Source organism: Numenius arquata, chromosome 12 (assembly GCF_964106895.1).
Source record: "Numenius arquata chromosome 12, bNumArq3.hap1.1, whole genome shotgun sequence".
Classification (NCBI taxonomy): Eukaryota; Metazoa; Chordata; class Aves; order Charadriiformes; family Scolopacidae; genus Numenius; species Numenius arquata.
In genome coordinates, this window is record NC_133587.1 from 23,427,348 (window position 1) to 23,445,687 (window position 18,340).

The 18,340-nt window shown below is 40.1% G+C and overlaps 1 protein-coding gene across 1 annotated transcript in view; it reads left to right on the forward strand.

Moving 5' to 3' along the window:
- LOC141471263 (macrophage mannose receptor 1-like) overlaps positions 1-11,896 on the forward strand; it is a 32,140-nt gene extending 20,244 nt beyond the window's left edge. Inside the window, exons 22-30 of the mRNA XM_074157697.1 lie at positions 1,090-1,238; positions 2,610-2,712; positions 3,553-3,785; positions 5,369-5,534; positions 6,539-6,691; positions 6,951-7,067; positions 8,093-8,260; positions 9,868-9,909; positions 10,332-11,896. Coding sequence (XP_074013798.1) covers positions 1,090-1,238; positions 2,610-2,712; positions 3,553-3,785; positions 5,369-5,534; positions 6,539-6,691; positions 6,951-7,067; positions 8,093-8,260; positions 9,868-9,909; positions 10,332-10,576 — 1,376 coding nt within the window. The 3' untranslated portion in view covers positions 10,577-11,896. The remainder of the gene's footprint in view (positions 1-1,089; positions 1,239-2,609; positions 2,713-3,552; positions 3,786-5,368; positions 5,535-6,538; positions 6,692-6,950; positions 7,068-8,092; positions 8,261-9,867; positions 9,910-10,331) is intronic.
- Positions 11,897-18,340: the final 6,444 nt, after the last annotated feature.

An 18,340-nucleotide genomic window follows, 5' to 3' on the forward strand; every position in this document is an offset into this window, starting at 1 on the left:
CAAAGTTATGTTGAATGAGAAACTGCACCCTTGGAAAAATGTTTGCATATGTTTTAGTATCTTGATTAACTTTTAAAATCCTAGCTTTCGGGTTAATATAGGACGTACAAAAGAATTCATACTGTTCAAATATTAAGGTTTTGTATTAGGGGCCTGTCATATGATAACATGTCCATATTTTAATTTTTCTAAGTGTACATGTAAAAATAGCACCCAAAGGGAGTAATATCCAAACCAAATCATCATGCTCCCGGCTGCTGAGCCAAATGCTGTGGGGGTCAGTGGAGGACACATCCTCAGGCAGAAGAAGGCTCCAGTGTTGGAGTCTCAACTTCTCACTGCTACCCCTTGCTCTGCTGGACCTCAGCCTGCTGACCTTGCTGCTGCTTGGCATCTTACAGCTTTTTCACTGAGGCCTCATGTTTGCTCAGGAAATGTAATGCCTCGGGTCCTGAAGGCTGTACACGGACCATCTCCCAGCTCACTCCATCAGTGCTTGTGGTTTATACTTTTTTCTATAGCAGAAAAAGGACATTCTTTTAGTGGAAAGTCAGTCCGCCTAGGAGCTAAGGGAAAAAGCATCTCGCCTTCAAAAAGCTGACATCTCAGTACATACATACTTGTTTATTAAGTAGTTTTGTTTCTGTGTGCCTATTTAGAAATGAAATTATTAGGTCTGGTTAAGAAAGAAGTTACCACAGAAGAAAAGGGAGTGCAGAGTCTGTATACTCATTTTCTATGTGCCAAGGTTTACTGTACTCGTGTTAATTTCTGTAATACCATTAAAACATTTTCCCTGTTTCCTCAGATGGTAAACAACATAGAAGAGTATACACATAAATTCCATAAAAAATTTTGAAAACAATTTTATATATCAAAACTTGCCCATCTTTGAGTTTGCAAATACTTTTTCTGACTTTAACATCAGATGACCATCTATTCTTTTTATTTTTATCATAATGTTACCACCTTATTAAAAAAGAGAAAACCAAAACTGATCATCCTGGTTCCAGGCACCCTAAAGTCTGCACTGTTGGGGAAAGGTGCATTGAGTTTCCTTTCTTGTACAATTGTTATTTTTTCATTCAGCTTTCCTCATGTCCCCCTTAAAAACTGCTGAAACTGATGCATGGATTGGACTGAATGACATAAATCAGGAGCACACATACTTATGGACAGATGGAAGCCCAGTTTACTATACCAATTGGGCAAAAGGTTCCCGAAGTTATTACAGTAAGGTAAACATTAATTTCTATTTATCCCTTAAACATTATATTTTTATCAGATAATTAAAATGTATGTAGCTACAACTGTATTTTCTGCAAAGTTTCCTTTATGAAGACTTTTAGTAATCTTGTTGCTTTTAAAAGCAGAATAATCATGTGGGAGATCTACCTTCATACATTTTTTTTTTCAACTTGATACATTTTTTTTTCAACTTCATACATATTTTTTCAAGACAAACGCTTTGAACAAAATCCTCAAAAGAAGGAAACTCTGGATCTTCCTTTCTCGTTTCTGTCTTCTCCCTCTATACCTTCTATCAAGTCTTCCTTCCGAAAGACATCTTCTGCAGGCTTTGAAACTTTTGGCTCTGTTATAGCATTTTGTGTTTAAACGCAAGACAAAACTGAGTGTTGTTTAATAATTATAAAATGGCTAATGTAGAATACTGTACCTGATAGTAATACTTCTATACTCCTGTGCTAGCTTTACAAAGTTTCTCTCTTTTTCATAACAGAATTGTTTTGAGTCCAGCTAAACCAGGCAAAAGTTCTGTGAGGTCCAACCTCTGCTGCCATCCAGGCTAGAGCTGGGTTTTGGGATTTCCAGGGCTTCCCCATCACACACGTGTACGCTTTCTGTAGAAGGCTGCGCCCATTTCCCTGCATGAGTCACTGCACATACATCTTCCTTCACTTACAGCCAAGCCCTGTGCTAATGCCCATGAGGGCTGTTGGAGGTAGCATAGGTTAGGCTGAGAGGAGGTGGGAAGAGCTGCTGCCTCCCGCTGCAGAGAGCACAGCAGCAGCTTCTCATGCTGGGGGAGGCAAAGGAGGAAGGTGAAGAGCCCATATTGCAGGGGAAGGGGAGGTGTCCCCCACAAAATGTTGTTTCTGGTCACAACCTCTACACTACCGCGCTGTGTGACAGCTTCGGATCCCAGTGCTGGATCGGGGCAGGAAGAGGATTTCAGGTCTCCAGGAGAGCTTCAGTGCGGAGGAGGGTTTCCCCACAGCCTTCAGGAAAACAACAGAGCTGAAATGTCCTGTGGCCCGGACCTAGCACACGCGTGTCTACCTGCCCGCACACATGTGCCTGCACAGAGATTATACACATGCGGATAGTCCCAGACACTTCTTCCCGCCTCTGTGCTGTGCTTTGCAGCTCCCTCCATCATCCAAGTGCAAACTTTCCTAGGGCTGAGTTGTAAATGCTTATTGTCCTATTACTGCCCCTGACCATTGCTTGTATGAGTTCATATATTGGATCTTCATATTATTCATCTGTGTGTGACCACATGTAACAAGTGAGTCCGTATACCCACCAGGAGAAGGAACATTTCCTCCACATCCACGTTTTTCATGTTAATCTCATTTCCTCTGTAGGATGACTGTGTTTTTATGATGAAGAACCCTATTGAACAGGCAGGGAAATGGAAAGATGAAGAATGTAAAGCAAGCAAAAGCTACATATGCCAGAAAAATTCTGGTGAGTTTTCTTTCACCACTTTCTAGTACAGCTGTTTTATTGTGGTTATGTCAAACTGGTGTTAAAAGTGACTTTCCCATATTCAGCCCCAAAAAGGGCTGAATTAAGTGAAATCAATCTGTCAGTATCACACGCAATATGACCTTTTTAACAAAATGAGCACACATTTTCCTTTTTGGAGAAAAAATCTTAAGAATCACTATTTTAAGGACTAGACCAGTAAATAAAAAAAATTATGCCTATGGATCATCATGTATTTTACTATTTTTGGTGATCAGGAGGGAGAAACAAAGACCAGTAGTTTGTCCTTCTATGGGCAAATTCTTCAAAACTGAAATTCTACCGTTACACTTAAAAGCACTGCAACTTCTTTGTTCTGAAAAACTTCCCTCATTGATTTCCTTTACAGTCCTACTTAGGCAATTTCATTGGCAGCATTTACACTCCTCTGCTTGCTTATGATGTTCTTACTGTACCCTGTTCCTTGTCACAAATACAACAAATGCTAATATATCATGGAAAAATTGGGGATGTTTGTTCCCTTCAATGCCTTACACAGTGACAATATGCTTTGGGAAGGTCTGGAGCTTGCAGGGCATGTTCCTGGAGGTGATACAGGTATTTATGCTGAAAGGGTATTCTAACAAGGATTAGAAAATTTTGTCACAGAACATGAAAATATGGCTTTCATCACTGCAGTGATAGTTGGGGCGCATCTTTATTTGTTATTCCAGCCTCTCTTAATTACTTGACTGCTCTAGTACACTAGATCTTCTCTCAGTGCTGTATGTCTATATAAAGTGTGTGATTTTTTTTCTTTGTTTGTTTTGCTCATTACAGACCCCAAATTGCAAAACTCCCAACCCATAGTTCCAATGTTTGGCTTTAACAATTATGGTGATGACCGCTATGCAGTCATCAACTACAAAATGAGCTGGGAAGAAGCACAGAAGAACTGCAGAGACCAGTCTGCAGAACTCGCCAGCGTTTTGGACCCTTATGCTGAATCTTACCTGTGGTTACAAATGCTAAAGCACGGGGAGCCTGTATGGATTGGTCTTAGCAGCAACACGGTGAGTCCGTTGAACGCTTGTGATAAACATATTGCTACCCTGGATCAGCCACCGTAGATCAGCCATATTTCCCGCTCGGAGGTTGACAGGATCCACTGCTGTGGGTGCTGTTTGCTCCTGTGTGAGTGCAGGTCTGGGAATGTGTGGCAGCCATCAAAGTCTTGCTGAGATACCTGACTACCTTCCGCTTCAGGGGTTTTACACAAACCCAAACATTTGGCCGTAGTGCCACAGCCTGCATTTCAAATGCCACCAAGGACGTAGCTGCAGTAGATAGGAGCTGCATCAGTGAAAGTGGCTGTGAAGTTCCCACTTCCTACACCACAGTCTACCACATGCTGATGTTTCTGAACACATGTTGTGGAGCACACCACAGAAACAACTTGCATTTAAAATAGTTCTTTCTTCGTGAGGTTATTTTAAGCCTTGTTTTAACTTACAGCCTAGCACTACAAGGGCTTGTGCTGAGCAACAGGGGAAATGGCAAGGTGCAACATAGGGACTGGAGCACATCTCTGGCGGTGAGGACAGCTTAGGCTAGTTTTTGGAGCTGAAGCCAATGCCTTGTGAAAAACTGTCAACCGACTATCAGCAAAGAGTGGAAAGGCATGAAAGGGGAAGCATCTATTAGAGGCATGCAAAAAGAACATAAAATAAAGCAGCGGGATATTTGTGGAATCAGAGCTGTGAGGAAATTAAAAGAAGAGAGGTAGAGCCGGAGCTTGGTGGGACACAGGGCTCAGAGGGGGCAAAGGTGCTGAGGTGAGAGGAACCAGAGCTGAAATTCAGTGAGGGCAGGCACTGGGAAACCAGGATTAGGCAGGAATCTGGGATGAAACATGGCCAAGGACTTCAAAGGAAAAAAGTCAGGAAAGGAACTGGCACAAAGAGCTGGATGGGAGCCTGTCTGCAAAGATCACAGGAAGAAGGGGCTAGGCTGTGCAGGATGGCATGACAGGAGCCATGGCTGTGACTTATGTTGTCTGTCTTCTGCAAATAGTGGTGAAATCCACTGAAAAAATACATGCTCAGCTTGTCTCCAATAGCCGGTCCTTGCAAGAGCTAGAAACCTACCATAATCCCTGTTAGCATGGGCAGCAGAGGTCTGTGGTGTGTGCCCCATGAAAAACATCCTTGTATTCCTTTCTCCAGTGGAACTTCAGCTTTTTCTATTTGCTTTCTAAGTATATAGAGACACATGTGTTAAAGGAGTGCTAACAATAGTTTCTCTGCAATCTTTGATCTGTGTGTATTTGTGGACCCCTTTGATAAAATTAATTGTGCATTAACATTTGTTACTGCAAGGCTCTTTGCCCATCTACTGCAGAGGATGGATGGTATGAATTGAACAACGTAAGTTGTGTTCTAAATGAATATCTGTAGAACCACTGCCTTAACTGCTGTGGAGAGTGGAAGTCTGGGACAGACTGTTGCATATTCATGACAGAGGGGATAAATTAATTTTGTGTGAGAAACCACGATTCTGATATTTCCAAACTTTCACATACCTCCAAGGGCAATCTTAATATTCTTTCAATCTAATCATTGTATGTGACACAATCTTTATTGTCATTTCCTTTTAGACTCATGGCCATTACGTATGGTCAGACAGAAGAAGGAGCAGGTATCATAACTGGGGCAGTGGAGAGCCAAATAAGAATGCAGCCTGTGTCTATCTAGATTTGGATGGTCTTTGGAAGACAGCCTCTTGCAATGAAACATTTTTATCTCTCTGTAAACAATCCAACGGTAAATTGTGAATGGGAGAAATGTGATTTGGGGGGCTGGAATTTAAATTCATGGCCTTATTTGAATTTAACTTTTCCACATATGCCAAGATTGTGATACTGTATGCCTTGTGATAAAATATTGCTTTAGTTAAGGAAGAACTCCCAGATCCAGTCTGTCTTGAATGATCTCCAGACATTTCATTTCCCAGGCCATTCAACACATGTGCATCATGAAGACAACCGCAACGTTTCATGCCACAAGCAATAGATCTTTTCTGATTCCTTGTTTGTCAGGAACTGCAGAACTGATCAGTTTTACCCTAACTATAAATACATCAATGATATATTTTTACATTTTAAAGTAACTTTTGTAAAATTGGGAGGTAAGAAACTTCTGTCAGTGTAGCAGCCAAATTGATTAATTTGAAAGTAAAAGATCCTGGGAAGCTTCTACCGAGATACTTTAGAGCTCAAATATGGCACCTGATTTTCAAACGTATTTTATATTATATATGAAATTCATGAACTCTGCACCATACTTCACAGCAAATTTTGCATTAATTTAAGCTCTGCTTTGACTTTAATCAGGTGATGCAATAGGCTACTAATCCTACTTTTACACAGCCTAGGAAAAAAGTACATACGAGGGCAGGTACAGACACCTTCTCCGGCTGACCTTGCTATGAACTGGCTGGACCCATGCCACTGTCTTGTGGTGGTGGTGTCAAGATCCTTTATGCATACTGGCTCATTCCTCATCCTGTTTCACAAGTTTTAAGAAAAAGTTGCCTTGCTGATAAGACTGGTGTAAGCCTCCTTTAGCAGATCGGAGAATCAGTTCCAACCAGTATGGTATATTACTAGTTTATCATGATTAGTTCAACCTTTTATCATTAGTGAAATCTCTGTGATATTTCTTTTATTGGAATCACTATCAAATTGGTAGGGCTGATGTGTGGTGCAGGAGTACAAGTTTCCCTTGGCTTTTAAGACCGCACTGAAACCTATGTGTCTCCTTACTAGAGTTAATCCCTAGTGAACCACCACAGCTTCCTGGAAAGTGTCCTGAGCCAAAGCGTGGCAGATCTTGGATTCCCTTCCGTGGTCATTGCTACTATGTTCACACCACTTCTGAGGAAAGCTGGCCCGATGCTTCCATGACATGTATTCAAATGGGTAAGTGACTTTTTTTTTAAATTAGGATATTTTACAGGCTGTTTGTGTATTTGTTTCTTTAATCCAGAACCAATAAATAATACATGGATGTGTGTGTATATATATCAAATATAAGCTATAGCTAAATTAAATTTATTATCAAGATTTTCTACGATAAGAAAAAGTTGATCACAAAACGTCATAATCCTTTACTGAGATAATTAATTTCTAACGGAAAATCTTGCTGAAGTTATATATAATATTTAATTTCCGTTTTTAGGTGCTTCTCTGGTTTCCATAGAAGATTCAGATGAATTGAACTTTCTCTTGCTTCATTTGTCCCCAATGGCAAGTGAATTCAGAAAGTTTTGGATAGGATTGTTCAAAAATATTGATGGTAATTATTTCACAATGCATACTGAGATGAAAATAAATACTAAATAACCAGAGAATACTAAATAACACTAACATATTAAATAATAATACTAATATACTAAATACTAAAAAAATAATCAAAGAGAAATCAACTGTTAAATGCTTAATAGCTTTTCTGATAAAAAAACTTAAAACATAAACCACCAAGAAGGCTATGCTTTTTGTATCTTTACTATAGTTAGAATATATTTCAGCCTGTAAAAGGTTATAACTTAACACTGCAGTAGTTGATTAAAATGTTTCCCATCACTTCTCTTTACACAAAGTGCTTGGCATTTAACCAGTGTTAGTCTTTTAAGAAAAATATTGTCTTGTAATTAAAAGCTGAGGCAGCCTTAAACTGAAATTTATTTCTAAACAACACAGGGGATAGCAGCTCATATAAGCTGCCTAGCAACATTTCTTAATCTAAATTTCAGGGTTTTTTCATAAATTTTGGGTGGAATGTTTTTATTTTCACCTAGCTTTTTTTTTTTTTTTTAAAATGCAAATTTGATCCTGTTTGCTATATCACTGTAATCCTGAAGCCTGTTTTTCATGGCAGACTTTGAGAGTACATCTCCAGAAGGAGTCTTGACAGGGCTGCAGTAAGTAGCCTTGGCCATGGCTGCCCAAGTCCCGGTCTCTCACCACCAGCAACAGCAGGCACCTTGTTGCATGGTGGGCCAGGTTCATCTGTTAGTTTTCAGCTAGAACGAATGAATTCTGGGAACAGCCTTCAGCTAAGAGTCCTTGGGCAGCCTGGGCATGTCCTCCTTACACCACTGACAGCCATGGCCCTGAAAGCTGATGCAGTTAACTTTGTCTGTGAGCATTTACCTTTGGTACACTCCCATCTGAATGCCTCTGACTGTTAAAAGAGTGAGAAATGAGCCCAATGTGATGCTAATTTAATCAACTAGTAAATTCCATAACCAATGTTGTGTCTGGTAGACTAGAAGCAATTCCCCACTTCATTCACTCACTAGTTAATATTTTTAATTTTAGGGGAATGGATATGGATAGACAGAAGTGCAGTAGAATTTGTCAACTGGGAGAAAGGAGAGCCTACAGTAATTTTTGATGAACACTGTGTTGATATGGATGTCTCAAGTGGAACCTGGAGGAACTATTACTGCTCTGTTGACCAGAATTTTATTTGCAAAATTCCCAAAAGTAAGTTCTGAATTTCTGTGCACTGAGTTATTTTAGAAGTAATGATTAGTATACATCAAGCCAAGATGCTTATACACTGGGTGTGCTTTGTGTATTGATGTTGATGCATGTGCATCTGCATCAAAGCCAAGAGTAACTTCTGTTAAGGACAATGAGAAGCAATGTTGGAGAAGAACCTGTCACTGTTTCCTCTTCTCAGTTTAAAAGCATTGATTTCTTGGCATTTGCTGTGCTGCTGGTGGGGTCGGTAGCACTGAAGTGTGCTGGGATCTGCTGGATGGCCAAGCAGAAAGCGTCAAGTGAGGCTGGGCAGTGGAGCCCAGTTAATTTCTCTGCTGCCACGGGCATGGGGAGACATGCCAAGCAACCAAACAGCATAGGACTTTTCATTTTTAATGGTTACTTTTGGTCCTGTGTTTTTTTGGCAGCTGGCATGACTCACCATATAGACACAGATTCGGCTGTGTTTGCACACATCAACCAGGAGAGAGTTTGAAATAGGCCAGATTTGCCATTGGCAAACAGATCCACTGCACAAATAGATGCAATGTGGAACCAATTGAGTCTCCTGCTTGTGGATCTCCACACATTGGCAGGTTGGCAATGGAGTCATCCATGAGCTTTGCAGGGCCTAGCCAGCCAGTCCTGCAAGCAATTATCTGAATCATACTCCCCAAGTGATTAAGGGAGGAAGAGGAAGTTGCCTCAAAATACAGCTTAAACGCTTTTAAGTACAAATGTGCTTTTTATTTTTGCAAGTGTAAAACATTGAGTTCTTCAGTGTGAAATGTGAAGCTTTACACTGTGGAAGTGTAAAAACTTTGAACATCTGTCTCCCCTATCAAAAAAAGTGTTCAAAGCAATTAATAGTGAGACAACAGTTTGTTTGTTTGTTTCTTTCTGAATGTATTTTAATAAGAATATTTGATAGATCCAGCCTGAATTGTCAGGGAAAATGGTTTCATATATTTTTCATCTCCATGTACTGTGTTCAGCTCTGGGGCCTCCAGTATAAGAAAGATGTGGATTTGCTCTAGCGGGTCCAGAGGAAGGCCACAGAGATGATCAGAGGGATGGAGCACCTCTCCTATGAAGACAGGCTGAGAGAGTTGGGGTTGTTCAGCCTGGAGAAGAGAAGGCTCCAGGGAGACCTTATAGCAGCCTTCCAATATCTGAAGGGAGCCTACAGGAGAGCCGGAGAGGGACTCTTTGTCAGGAAATGTAGTGACAGGACAAGGGACAAGGGGTAATGGTTTTAAATTGGAAGAGGGGAGATTTAGATTAGATCTTAGGAGGAAATTCTTTACTGTGAGGGTGGTGAGGCACTGGAACAGGTTGCCCAGGGAAGTTGTGGCTGCCCCATCCCTGGAAGTGTTTAAGGCCAGGCTGGATGGGGCTTTGAGCAACCTGCTCTAGTGGAGGTGTCCCTGCCCATGGCAGGGGGGTTGAAACTCGATGATCTTTAAGGTCCCTTCCAACTCTAACCATTCTATGATTATTTAAAATTTGATAGGAAAGCAAAGTAAAAATTATGTATGCAGGATTTATTTAATCTTTGAATGGTTGCTTGCAAACTGTGTATAATTTTTTTTTTTTTAATTTTAAAGTTACTGAAGTTGAACCAACCCATGATTCACCTGTCAATAAAGGTAAGTTGATTTCTTATAAGCACATTAAAGAGAAATTTCAATAAGTTTATAGGCATTTATTATTTACAAGTAAAATCACCTCCAGAAAAGTTTTGTTTAAATACTCATTTAACTGTCACAGATGCTTTTACTTTAAATCAGTTTAAAAGGAGAGCTCTTTTCTCAAATTGGATGTCTTATTGGTTTTTTTTTTTTTTGCTTTACACATGGTATGCTGTGGTACAATATAGTGCTCCTTTTAAAAGGAATGTAGAAGAGATTGAGCCCAATTTTGCTTTGTCCATCTGGAACATGCATCAATTTTAATGCTGTTATGGTTGTTCAGTAGTTTTGAAGTTCACCCAGGTGGTTTACTTATGTTTGTTGTATGCAATAGCAGTCTCCGGACCTTTGTAGTAATTGTTCTGTTTTGTCTTTCACAGCATCAAAAAATGAAGTTACTGCTACATCCTCAAGTAGCTTCGGTGGGATTATTGTTATGCTGGTCCTCCTTCTTCTAACAGGAACTGGTCTTGCGTTCTATTTCTTGTATAAAAAGAGACGTGATCGGCAAACATTTACAGCTAGTTTTGGCAATGCCATATACCGTGGTGATGGTGACCCTGGAACTCATGAATCAAATTGTCTTGTTACCAATATAGAAGAAAATGAGCAGGCGACAGTTTAATAAGCAGGGTAGACTTGGGCCTGATTTTGAAAGGAATTAAAGGTCTGAAATATAAGAATTCTTAAGGCAAAATTATTTTCTCCTACGGAAATTCTAGTTCATTTTGCACAGGACGCTTCTTCGTCTCTGTACTAGCAGGAATAAGCAATCTTGCAAGGCAGATCTAGAGATTTGCTCACAAAAGTAGTACCTGGGAGGACTGTTGAGCATAGACATAGACCTGGAGCTATGCTGCCTAAGTGAACACTCAGGCAGTTCCAGTCTCTGTACGGGTCCAGCATCACCTTTAGGCACAAGAAGAAACGTTCACCACAGGCAACTGTGAGAATAAGCTCCTTAGCACACTCCAAAAAGTACAAGCATACCTGTAGGAATCCTGAAAATGCCACCCCTGATCTCCAGAGCAGGCTGGCAGAATTGCACAGGTTGGACGGGACCTCCAACTCAAGCCGTGCAGGTCCCTGCTCAAAGCAAGACCAGGTCCCTGCCCCAGCCGGGCAGCCTGCTCCAGTGCTGTGAGTCCACATCTTCCTTTTGCTACTGAGGTACTCACAGAAGCCCTTTGTGTTGCCTGTGATACCAGAATTAACACATTTTCCTCCTCTGTATATGACTGATAGAAAGGAAAGTGTAAATATTTTTTTTTTTTTTCAGTTATAATTCTGTAACATAAGCAATGAGGTTTGAATGTATTGTGAATAGGAATATTTTATCATTTACATAACAGAATAGGGATCTCAAAGGATTCTGCAAAAGGGAGGGAATAAGCAGGATGAATTATACTTAATTCATACCTGAAAAATTGACACAAAATTTATTCTTGAAATCTCCAATAGCAGTGAAGATTACATACTTTTTCAGGCCATTTTTTCAAAGCCTAATGAAACTTACCGTTAGAAAGTCTTTTCTAATTGCTAACCAAATTCCCCCTGTCCAAGTCTGTTTTAATCCTTTGAGTGTCATTCCAGACTTGCATCATGACTGAGGTGATAGCATTGCATGTCATATTGGACTACTGGTATATTCTCTGGGCTCAGAAACCCTAAAAATATACAGTAGGTTCACATATAGTTGTTTTGTTTTGGTTTTTTTTTTTACTTTTCCAGTGTGTTTTATGCCAAATGTAAACAATCAAATGATTCAAAGCTCCAGTCTAGAGAAGGTCCTTATTTAATTTGATATTTTTTGATATTACAATCTTTTGACAGATTTTAATTGTGTTTAAATTAAAATATTTTACATGTGTATGAAATATATGTAAATAAGTTTTTATTCTACTTTGTTTCATTAAATAGGACTGGTTTTTCATTAAATTTCATTAAAGGACTGGTTCTAAGTAGAAGTTTGTCTTCTTAAACAGAACAATTTATGATAAAAGTAAAAATAACAGGAAGGAGGGATAGGATTCTTAAATTTCTATACACAAATAAGCATCCACTTTTCCTAATCTAGCATGTTCTTAAACACCAGCAGCAATTTGTCTTTGCCATCCTGTGAGTGTGTCTCATTGCTTCTTTATGCCTGACATTTCAAAGTTTACCCTAATAAGTGTCTAATGAAGGTGTTGTCATTTCAGGCTACTTATGTGCTGTACTGTTCTAGCAATCTCTGAGACAGATTCTTTTATCTTTGATAGCTCTTGTCACATCTTCCCTCTGTATTTTTCTGATAGTAACATTAGTTCTTCCCTTTTTACTTCGCTGGCTACATCTTACAGACATCTAATCCTTTTTGCTGTTCCCTTCTAGACCTTGCTCTATGGTATGTAGGTCCTTCTGGCAGAATGATGCACTAGTGGATGAGGTATTTCAGGTGAGATCCTAACAACACTGAGAAGATCAAAAAGATTAATCCACCATTGTAACACTTGCTAGAAAGAACCCTTCTGTCTGCTTTGGTTCTATGGGATCTATAGGTTTGGATAGAAAACAATAGGCCAAAGACAGGAAAGGTGGCTAATGAAAAGTTAGTTTGTGAAAGTTTCCAAGGACTGATGAGCTTTACAGTTGTCCTGTCGCATCTATGAGAAGCAAACCAAGAGTTTGGTGGGACTGGACAAGGCCACCAGCACACACAAGCCTGTGTGTGGGGTGTACAACTTGGGGATTGTACAACTTGGAACCACATCCAAGAGAGCAGTGGCTGCTATCTGGTAATGAAGAGCAGACCCTCTGAAGGACTTTCCAGACATCTGAGACGCCCCTGGAGTGCCAGCATGGCTCCCTGCAACTGGGGTATACAGCTGGGATTGGTTTCCAAATATTACTCCAACCAGGTAGCTGTGAGTGATTGTGAGTGAACTCAGAGAGTGAAGAAGTGAAGGCGTTGTGTGAACAGTTACTTGCTATTTATTATAATAGTTTGATTCCATTACTAATAACAGCTTAGTGAAAAAAAATTTCTAAGAAGTACTGGTTATGGTCTGCATTTCCCCCCATCTCGATCCCCTATCAGTGTAAACAAGAAACCAAATGGTTTGTACCAAATGATATTTTTTATTCTCAAAGCTTTTGTTTCCTCTCAGGTTTTTGATTCCAAATTCTTCTCCTGCAGCTAGATTTCTGAAGGAAAGCTGTGGCTGCCACTGTATTTTATACCAGATCCTAGCAAATAGGCCTGATCCAAGAACGCTCCTCAGATAAAACAGATCTAGTACCTAGTTTAAAGACACTGTTTATATGGAGGTATGAAATAGGTGCTGGGCTGCCCATATTTTCCACATCGAGGTGCTTGGGCACATATCCAGAAACAGATAAGGGGGAAATTTAGTGCTAAAAGCAAGCTTTTTACTGGGCCTAGGAACCTTCAGGGTTAAGCTGCTGTACACAGAGGTCTGGGGAATCACAATTTGTCAATTTGTCCAGCTTCCACATAGATTCTGTAATTGGGCTTAGGTGCAACATAACAGCATTTATAAAATGCCTTTTCACATAGACTTGATGTGGAGACCTACTTTTTCAGTTGCTTGCCCTTTCATTCTCTATATTAGGGTAGTATTTCAGAAAGAATGTCCTGTCTTTTCTCACTATTTCACTCCATTATATCCCTAAATTACAACTATAGCATGGCTGAAAAAGTGATGGATTCTCAACTTGAACTTACTACAATGTGAGAAGCAGTATCTGTCTTTAGGGAAGGAAAAGCTGTGGAGGAATTCACCGTTGTAACTTTCTGTCGTGTCAGACGGTGACACAGCCATGGCAGACAGATGTACAGAGAATGGAACATCCTCCTTCTGTGAAACAATACCGATTTACAGAGAAACTCTTTGGCAATATCGGTACTAGTAACTTAGAACAGGAAAACAAAATATTAGCTGCAGTTCCTTGGCTACAGCAGGCATCTAAAAAGAAGTTTATGAACTGGAAGTATTTAATTTTGTCATTTGTGTTTCTCAAACTAGGAGACTGAAAAAGGAAGTGAAAAGTAATTTGGAACAAAATGTAAGAAAGATCTATAAATACAAACAGAATAGAAAGATAGTTGTGAAATGAACTAATGCCTTCAGGCCAGATTCCAATGGGCAAGGGCCAGATTTTCCGGGGTCAATAGGAAAGGTTTGAACTGCTCCATAAGCATAAAGTTGTCCTGATGTTGCCATATCCGGACACAGGAACAGTTTAACATTCATTTTATCTCTTCTCAGCTGTGCCCTTATCTGACATATCCAGCTTTCTCTCTTCTACAACATTCCACAGGGCACAACTTTTAATTCACTATCTGTTAAATAATGATATGTAAAGCATTTTTAGGGTATGGTTAGCGGTTCTGGTTCCTCTGAGGGAATATTTGCTCTCATTTCAGGAGAATGCACACCGTGCAACCATTACACTGCCTTTTTATCCAGAATATTGATTTAGACAGCTAGATGAAATTCATCTCACCTACTTTTAGAACTAGTTGACATAATTCTCCTTTACAGTCAACAGCCAGGAATATACATGTAGGACTTTCAGTTGCTCCACGGTCCCCCAAAAGAGGCTAATAATGGGACAGAAGTTCCAGAGATGGAAGAAAGTAATATTCAGTAATGGGAGGAACAGGGGCTTGTGCAGTGAGAAACATAGACTGGGGTTGGTAAGAGGATGGCACAAAAATACAAAATAACAGCAAGAGTGTGAGGTATCCAAACAAAAGCGGATTGAAGGGAAAGGCAAAAGTAGAAATGAAGGAGTTTGAACTGTTCCAGAAGTGCTGACTGTCCCCAGGAGAGGCAGGCAAGGCTGGGACGGTCAGCAGTAGCTCAGCAAAGCAAAGGGCTGGGAAATGCAGACACAGCTGGGAGAAGTGCAGGGGGTTCACGATTCCTGAAGGATGATAGGACTCCTGGTTATGGGAGAGCAGTGGCGGAGTGAGGAAGCTTTGCATAGGAGAGAGCCAAGAGAAGAAAACAGCTGAAGGGAACTGTTGCCCCAGGAGTCCAACTGCGCCATTCAGACCAGGGGAGAGGGCACGCGAGCAGACAAGGAGGGGGCAGAGGGTGTAGGATATCTGTATGTTTGTTCCTGATTTGCCTGGGTACTTTGTGTTCTTTAGAAAGGCCACAGCTGGGGATCAGGGAAGAAGACAGGCTGCCTCTCTGCCTTGCTCTGACTCCTGAGGTCTTGCACAGGGCAGAGGCATCTAGGAAGATGAGGAGATGGTCTCTCCTTGAAGAGTGGTAGTTGTGCACAGGGAGTGGGGAGATGACTTGGAGCATCGTGATGGAGTGCAGAGAATGGGAAGGAAAACAGGGTTTTCCTGAGAGGAACAGAAAGTGGACTTGTGGGGAAGACTCTGGGGTGATGGAAAGGAAGGAGTTTCTCCTGGAGAGCTACAGAGGAACTGTATGAGCTATGGGCTGTTTTGCAACCCAAGAAGCCACTGAGAGAAATCTTAGCGAAAAGCACTTTCTCTGCAAAGATACTGTGGAAAGGGGAGAGAATTTTTTCTATACAACCTGTTAGGGAATGAAAAACCCTTTGGTGTCCTGGGACATGCTCAATTTGATGAAAAGTAAAAGGTGCCAATAATTCCACCTGCTGGATCTGACCAGCTTGGGGACTATTTTCTGGGGAGGAGAAGGGGAGGGGGAGGCAGGAACAAGAGAAACGGGACAAAGGAAGGATATATTGGCTTTACAAGGCCTGTGGTCAGTGCGGGGAGTGAGTGGGATGAATCAAGAGGTCTTGACCCGCTGTCAGGAGGCAGGAGGAATAGTAATAAGGCTTGATTACACAACTCCCATACACTCAAAGATTTCTCCTGCATCCCATGTTACAAGATAATTGTTTTTTATTACTGGGCAGTGGGAACAGCAGCCTTTTCTGCTGGTGATAGTACTTTTAATTTCAGAGCTACTGCATGGGATGGTGATGGTTGTTAGGTTGCTGTCTGAAAGTAAGCTTCTGTTAAAGGCCCTGTTTGCTGTGTACTCTGACATAATGATGCATTTAAAACCAAGAAAAATTTAGGATCTATTCAGAGTAAAATCTGTTTACAACAAATTTTTAACAGGAAATGGGAGTGTAGAAATGTGCAATCTCCACACATTGCAACGATAACAAATGTATGCGAAAGAAGAGACCATTTAACTTCTTGACTAATTATTTGTCAAGGCAGTTACATTTAGAGCACACAACAGTGAACCTGTTCATTCTTAGTTGGATTAAAAATGAAAGGGAATTGATTATGCCACTAAAAACTGTGTACATTATAACTGAAGATGTGAAATTTAATGATGTAAAAACTTAGCATAGTGACACAAAATAGGGAAGGGATTTTAAATAAATGAGGAAGCTAGAAATAAGTAATAAGGACGGAAATCCTTAAATTTTGCATGAAAACTATTTGCATTCAGCTAAAGAATCACAAGAGACAAGCACATTCTATGAATTGTCTTCCTTTAACTACTTTCCATTGCTTCTTGTGCACTTTTATAATTTGCCTGAAATCGCACTGAATCCTAGAATCATTTCAGTGCCAGAAGTTTCAGATTTTATCATGCTATGATTCTATGATCATAACTCACTCTAAATATTCATAAGGTATTTTTTATGCTCAATTATTCATATGGTGTTTGATAGCTCAAACAATTAAAGTGTCATTCAGAGTGAATTTTGTAAACTGTTTATGCCTGTTCTCACACTTAGTGTGTCAACATAGATACATTTTTCTATGGAAATGTGCTTCTTGCTTGTGGAAATACTCAAAACTTAGCTGGAAAAGGTCCTTAGAAACCTTTGAAACAGCATATAGCTTTGAGGCCCTGCTTTGAGCAAGATGTTCAACCAAATGACCTTCAGAGGACTCTTCCAGTGTAAACTATTCTCTAATTTTGTGGTCGGTAGTGGTATACAGGATTGTGCGCTTTTGATGAGCTAAAGCCTGTATTGTTGGAAAAAGTAAAGAAAGTGATCAGAAAACATGGCAGAGACAGGGATGAGGCATGGCCAGCGCTAGGAAGCAGCACAGCTCTCCTGGATGCATGGGCCGTATGGGCAGTGCTAGCACCCACATCAGGCTTAAGCTCTCCACTAACAGGAGATCAAAGCACAGATGCCACAAGCACCCTTTTATCACAACTTCTGAACAGCTCTACCAGGTCATATCGAAGGTTTGCTTAGCCTCATATCCTGTCCCTAGTGGTGTCCAAAAGACAGTGCTTAATGAAGAGCGCAATAGTTGGCAAACATCAAGCGGTAGCTCCTTATTTGCCTCTCTTGGCCTCAACATTTACAGCTGAGTGGTTTCCTGAGCCAGAAGTGGTGGCTTGGCATTCATCTCTATATAGAAATTAGCATGCAATTAACCTTTGGTTTGAATTTTACAGTTCTCTAGCAACTCCACAGTAAGTTCTCAAATAGACATACTTGAATGTGGAATAAATGTGAGGTGATTTACCCTGATTTGCGTGGAATAGGAAAAAAAAATCCACATAGAACCTTATCAACAGGCTAGCTAATACACTCAGTGTATACTGTCACAAAATTTTCCTATGTAAATAACCGCCCAGGAAACCAGCAGAGAAAATACATAGTATTACAATACTTAGAAAAAAATAAAGTATTTGGAATTTCTTCAGCATGCTTACTTTTTTTTTTTTTTCTTCCTATTCAATCCTTTTGGATGTTCTGATACTTCACACGTATCTAAACAATTTCTGACAGCAGTTGTCTTCACTGTGTTTTTCTTACCACTTCAAAATTTTATTTCTTTTCTGACAAATTCATCCTATTAAATGCTCCACAGGGTGAACAGTTCAGGGTAGTGCAACATAACTTGCAGAGTGTCAAAATGTGAAAAGATTTTCTAGGTCAGAGATCTGGTGTCCTTGAAGAGACATACCGTTTTTTTTCCTGAGAGTTAGCATCATTCTATAATCCCGCTTAATTCCTGCTCTCGTGCCAACACAGCTTGACTCATGGGTTTTCAATTTATGACTTGTAAAAGAAAGCATCTTTGAAGAAAAAAATACAGTTCTCTTTTTGTAAGTATCCCAATGGTAGATTATTCTGGTTTAGTTCAGAGAACTAAAATGTTGATTCACACTTTTCTGCAAAGAGCAGTGGTAGCTCTGTGTATGTATTATCCTTTACTATTGCTTTCATTAAAGGAAACTTTCTCTGGTCAGTTTTTCCTTACACAAGAATTGTCAATTTTGTATTTCATTTCACAAGCCAGTTACTGTATATTCTTTATGAAGTTCATTCTGCATTTATGTTTATGGACGTTTCTTGCCATCCCTCTGTGCCCCTCTGTTTGGGCTTCATCAGGAAATGTAAG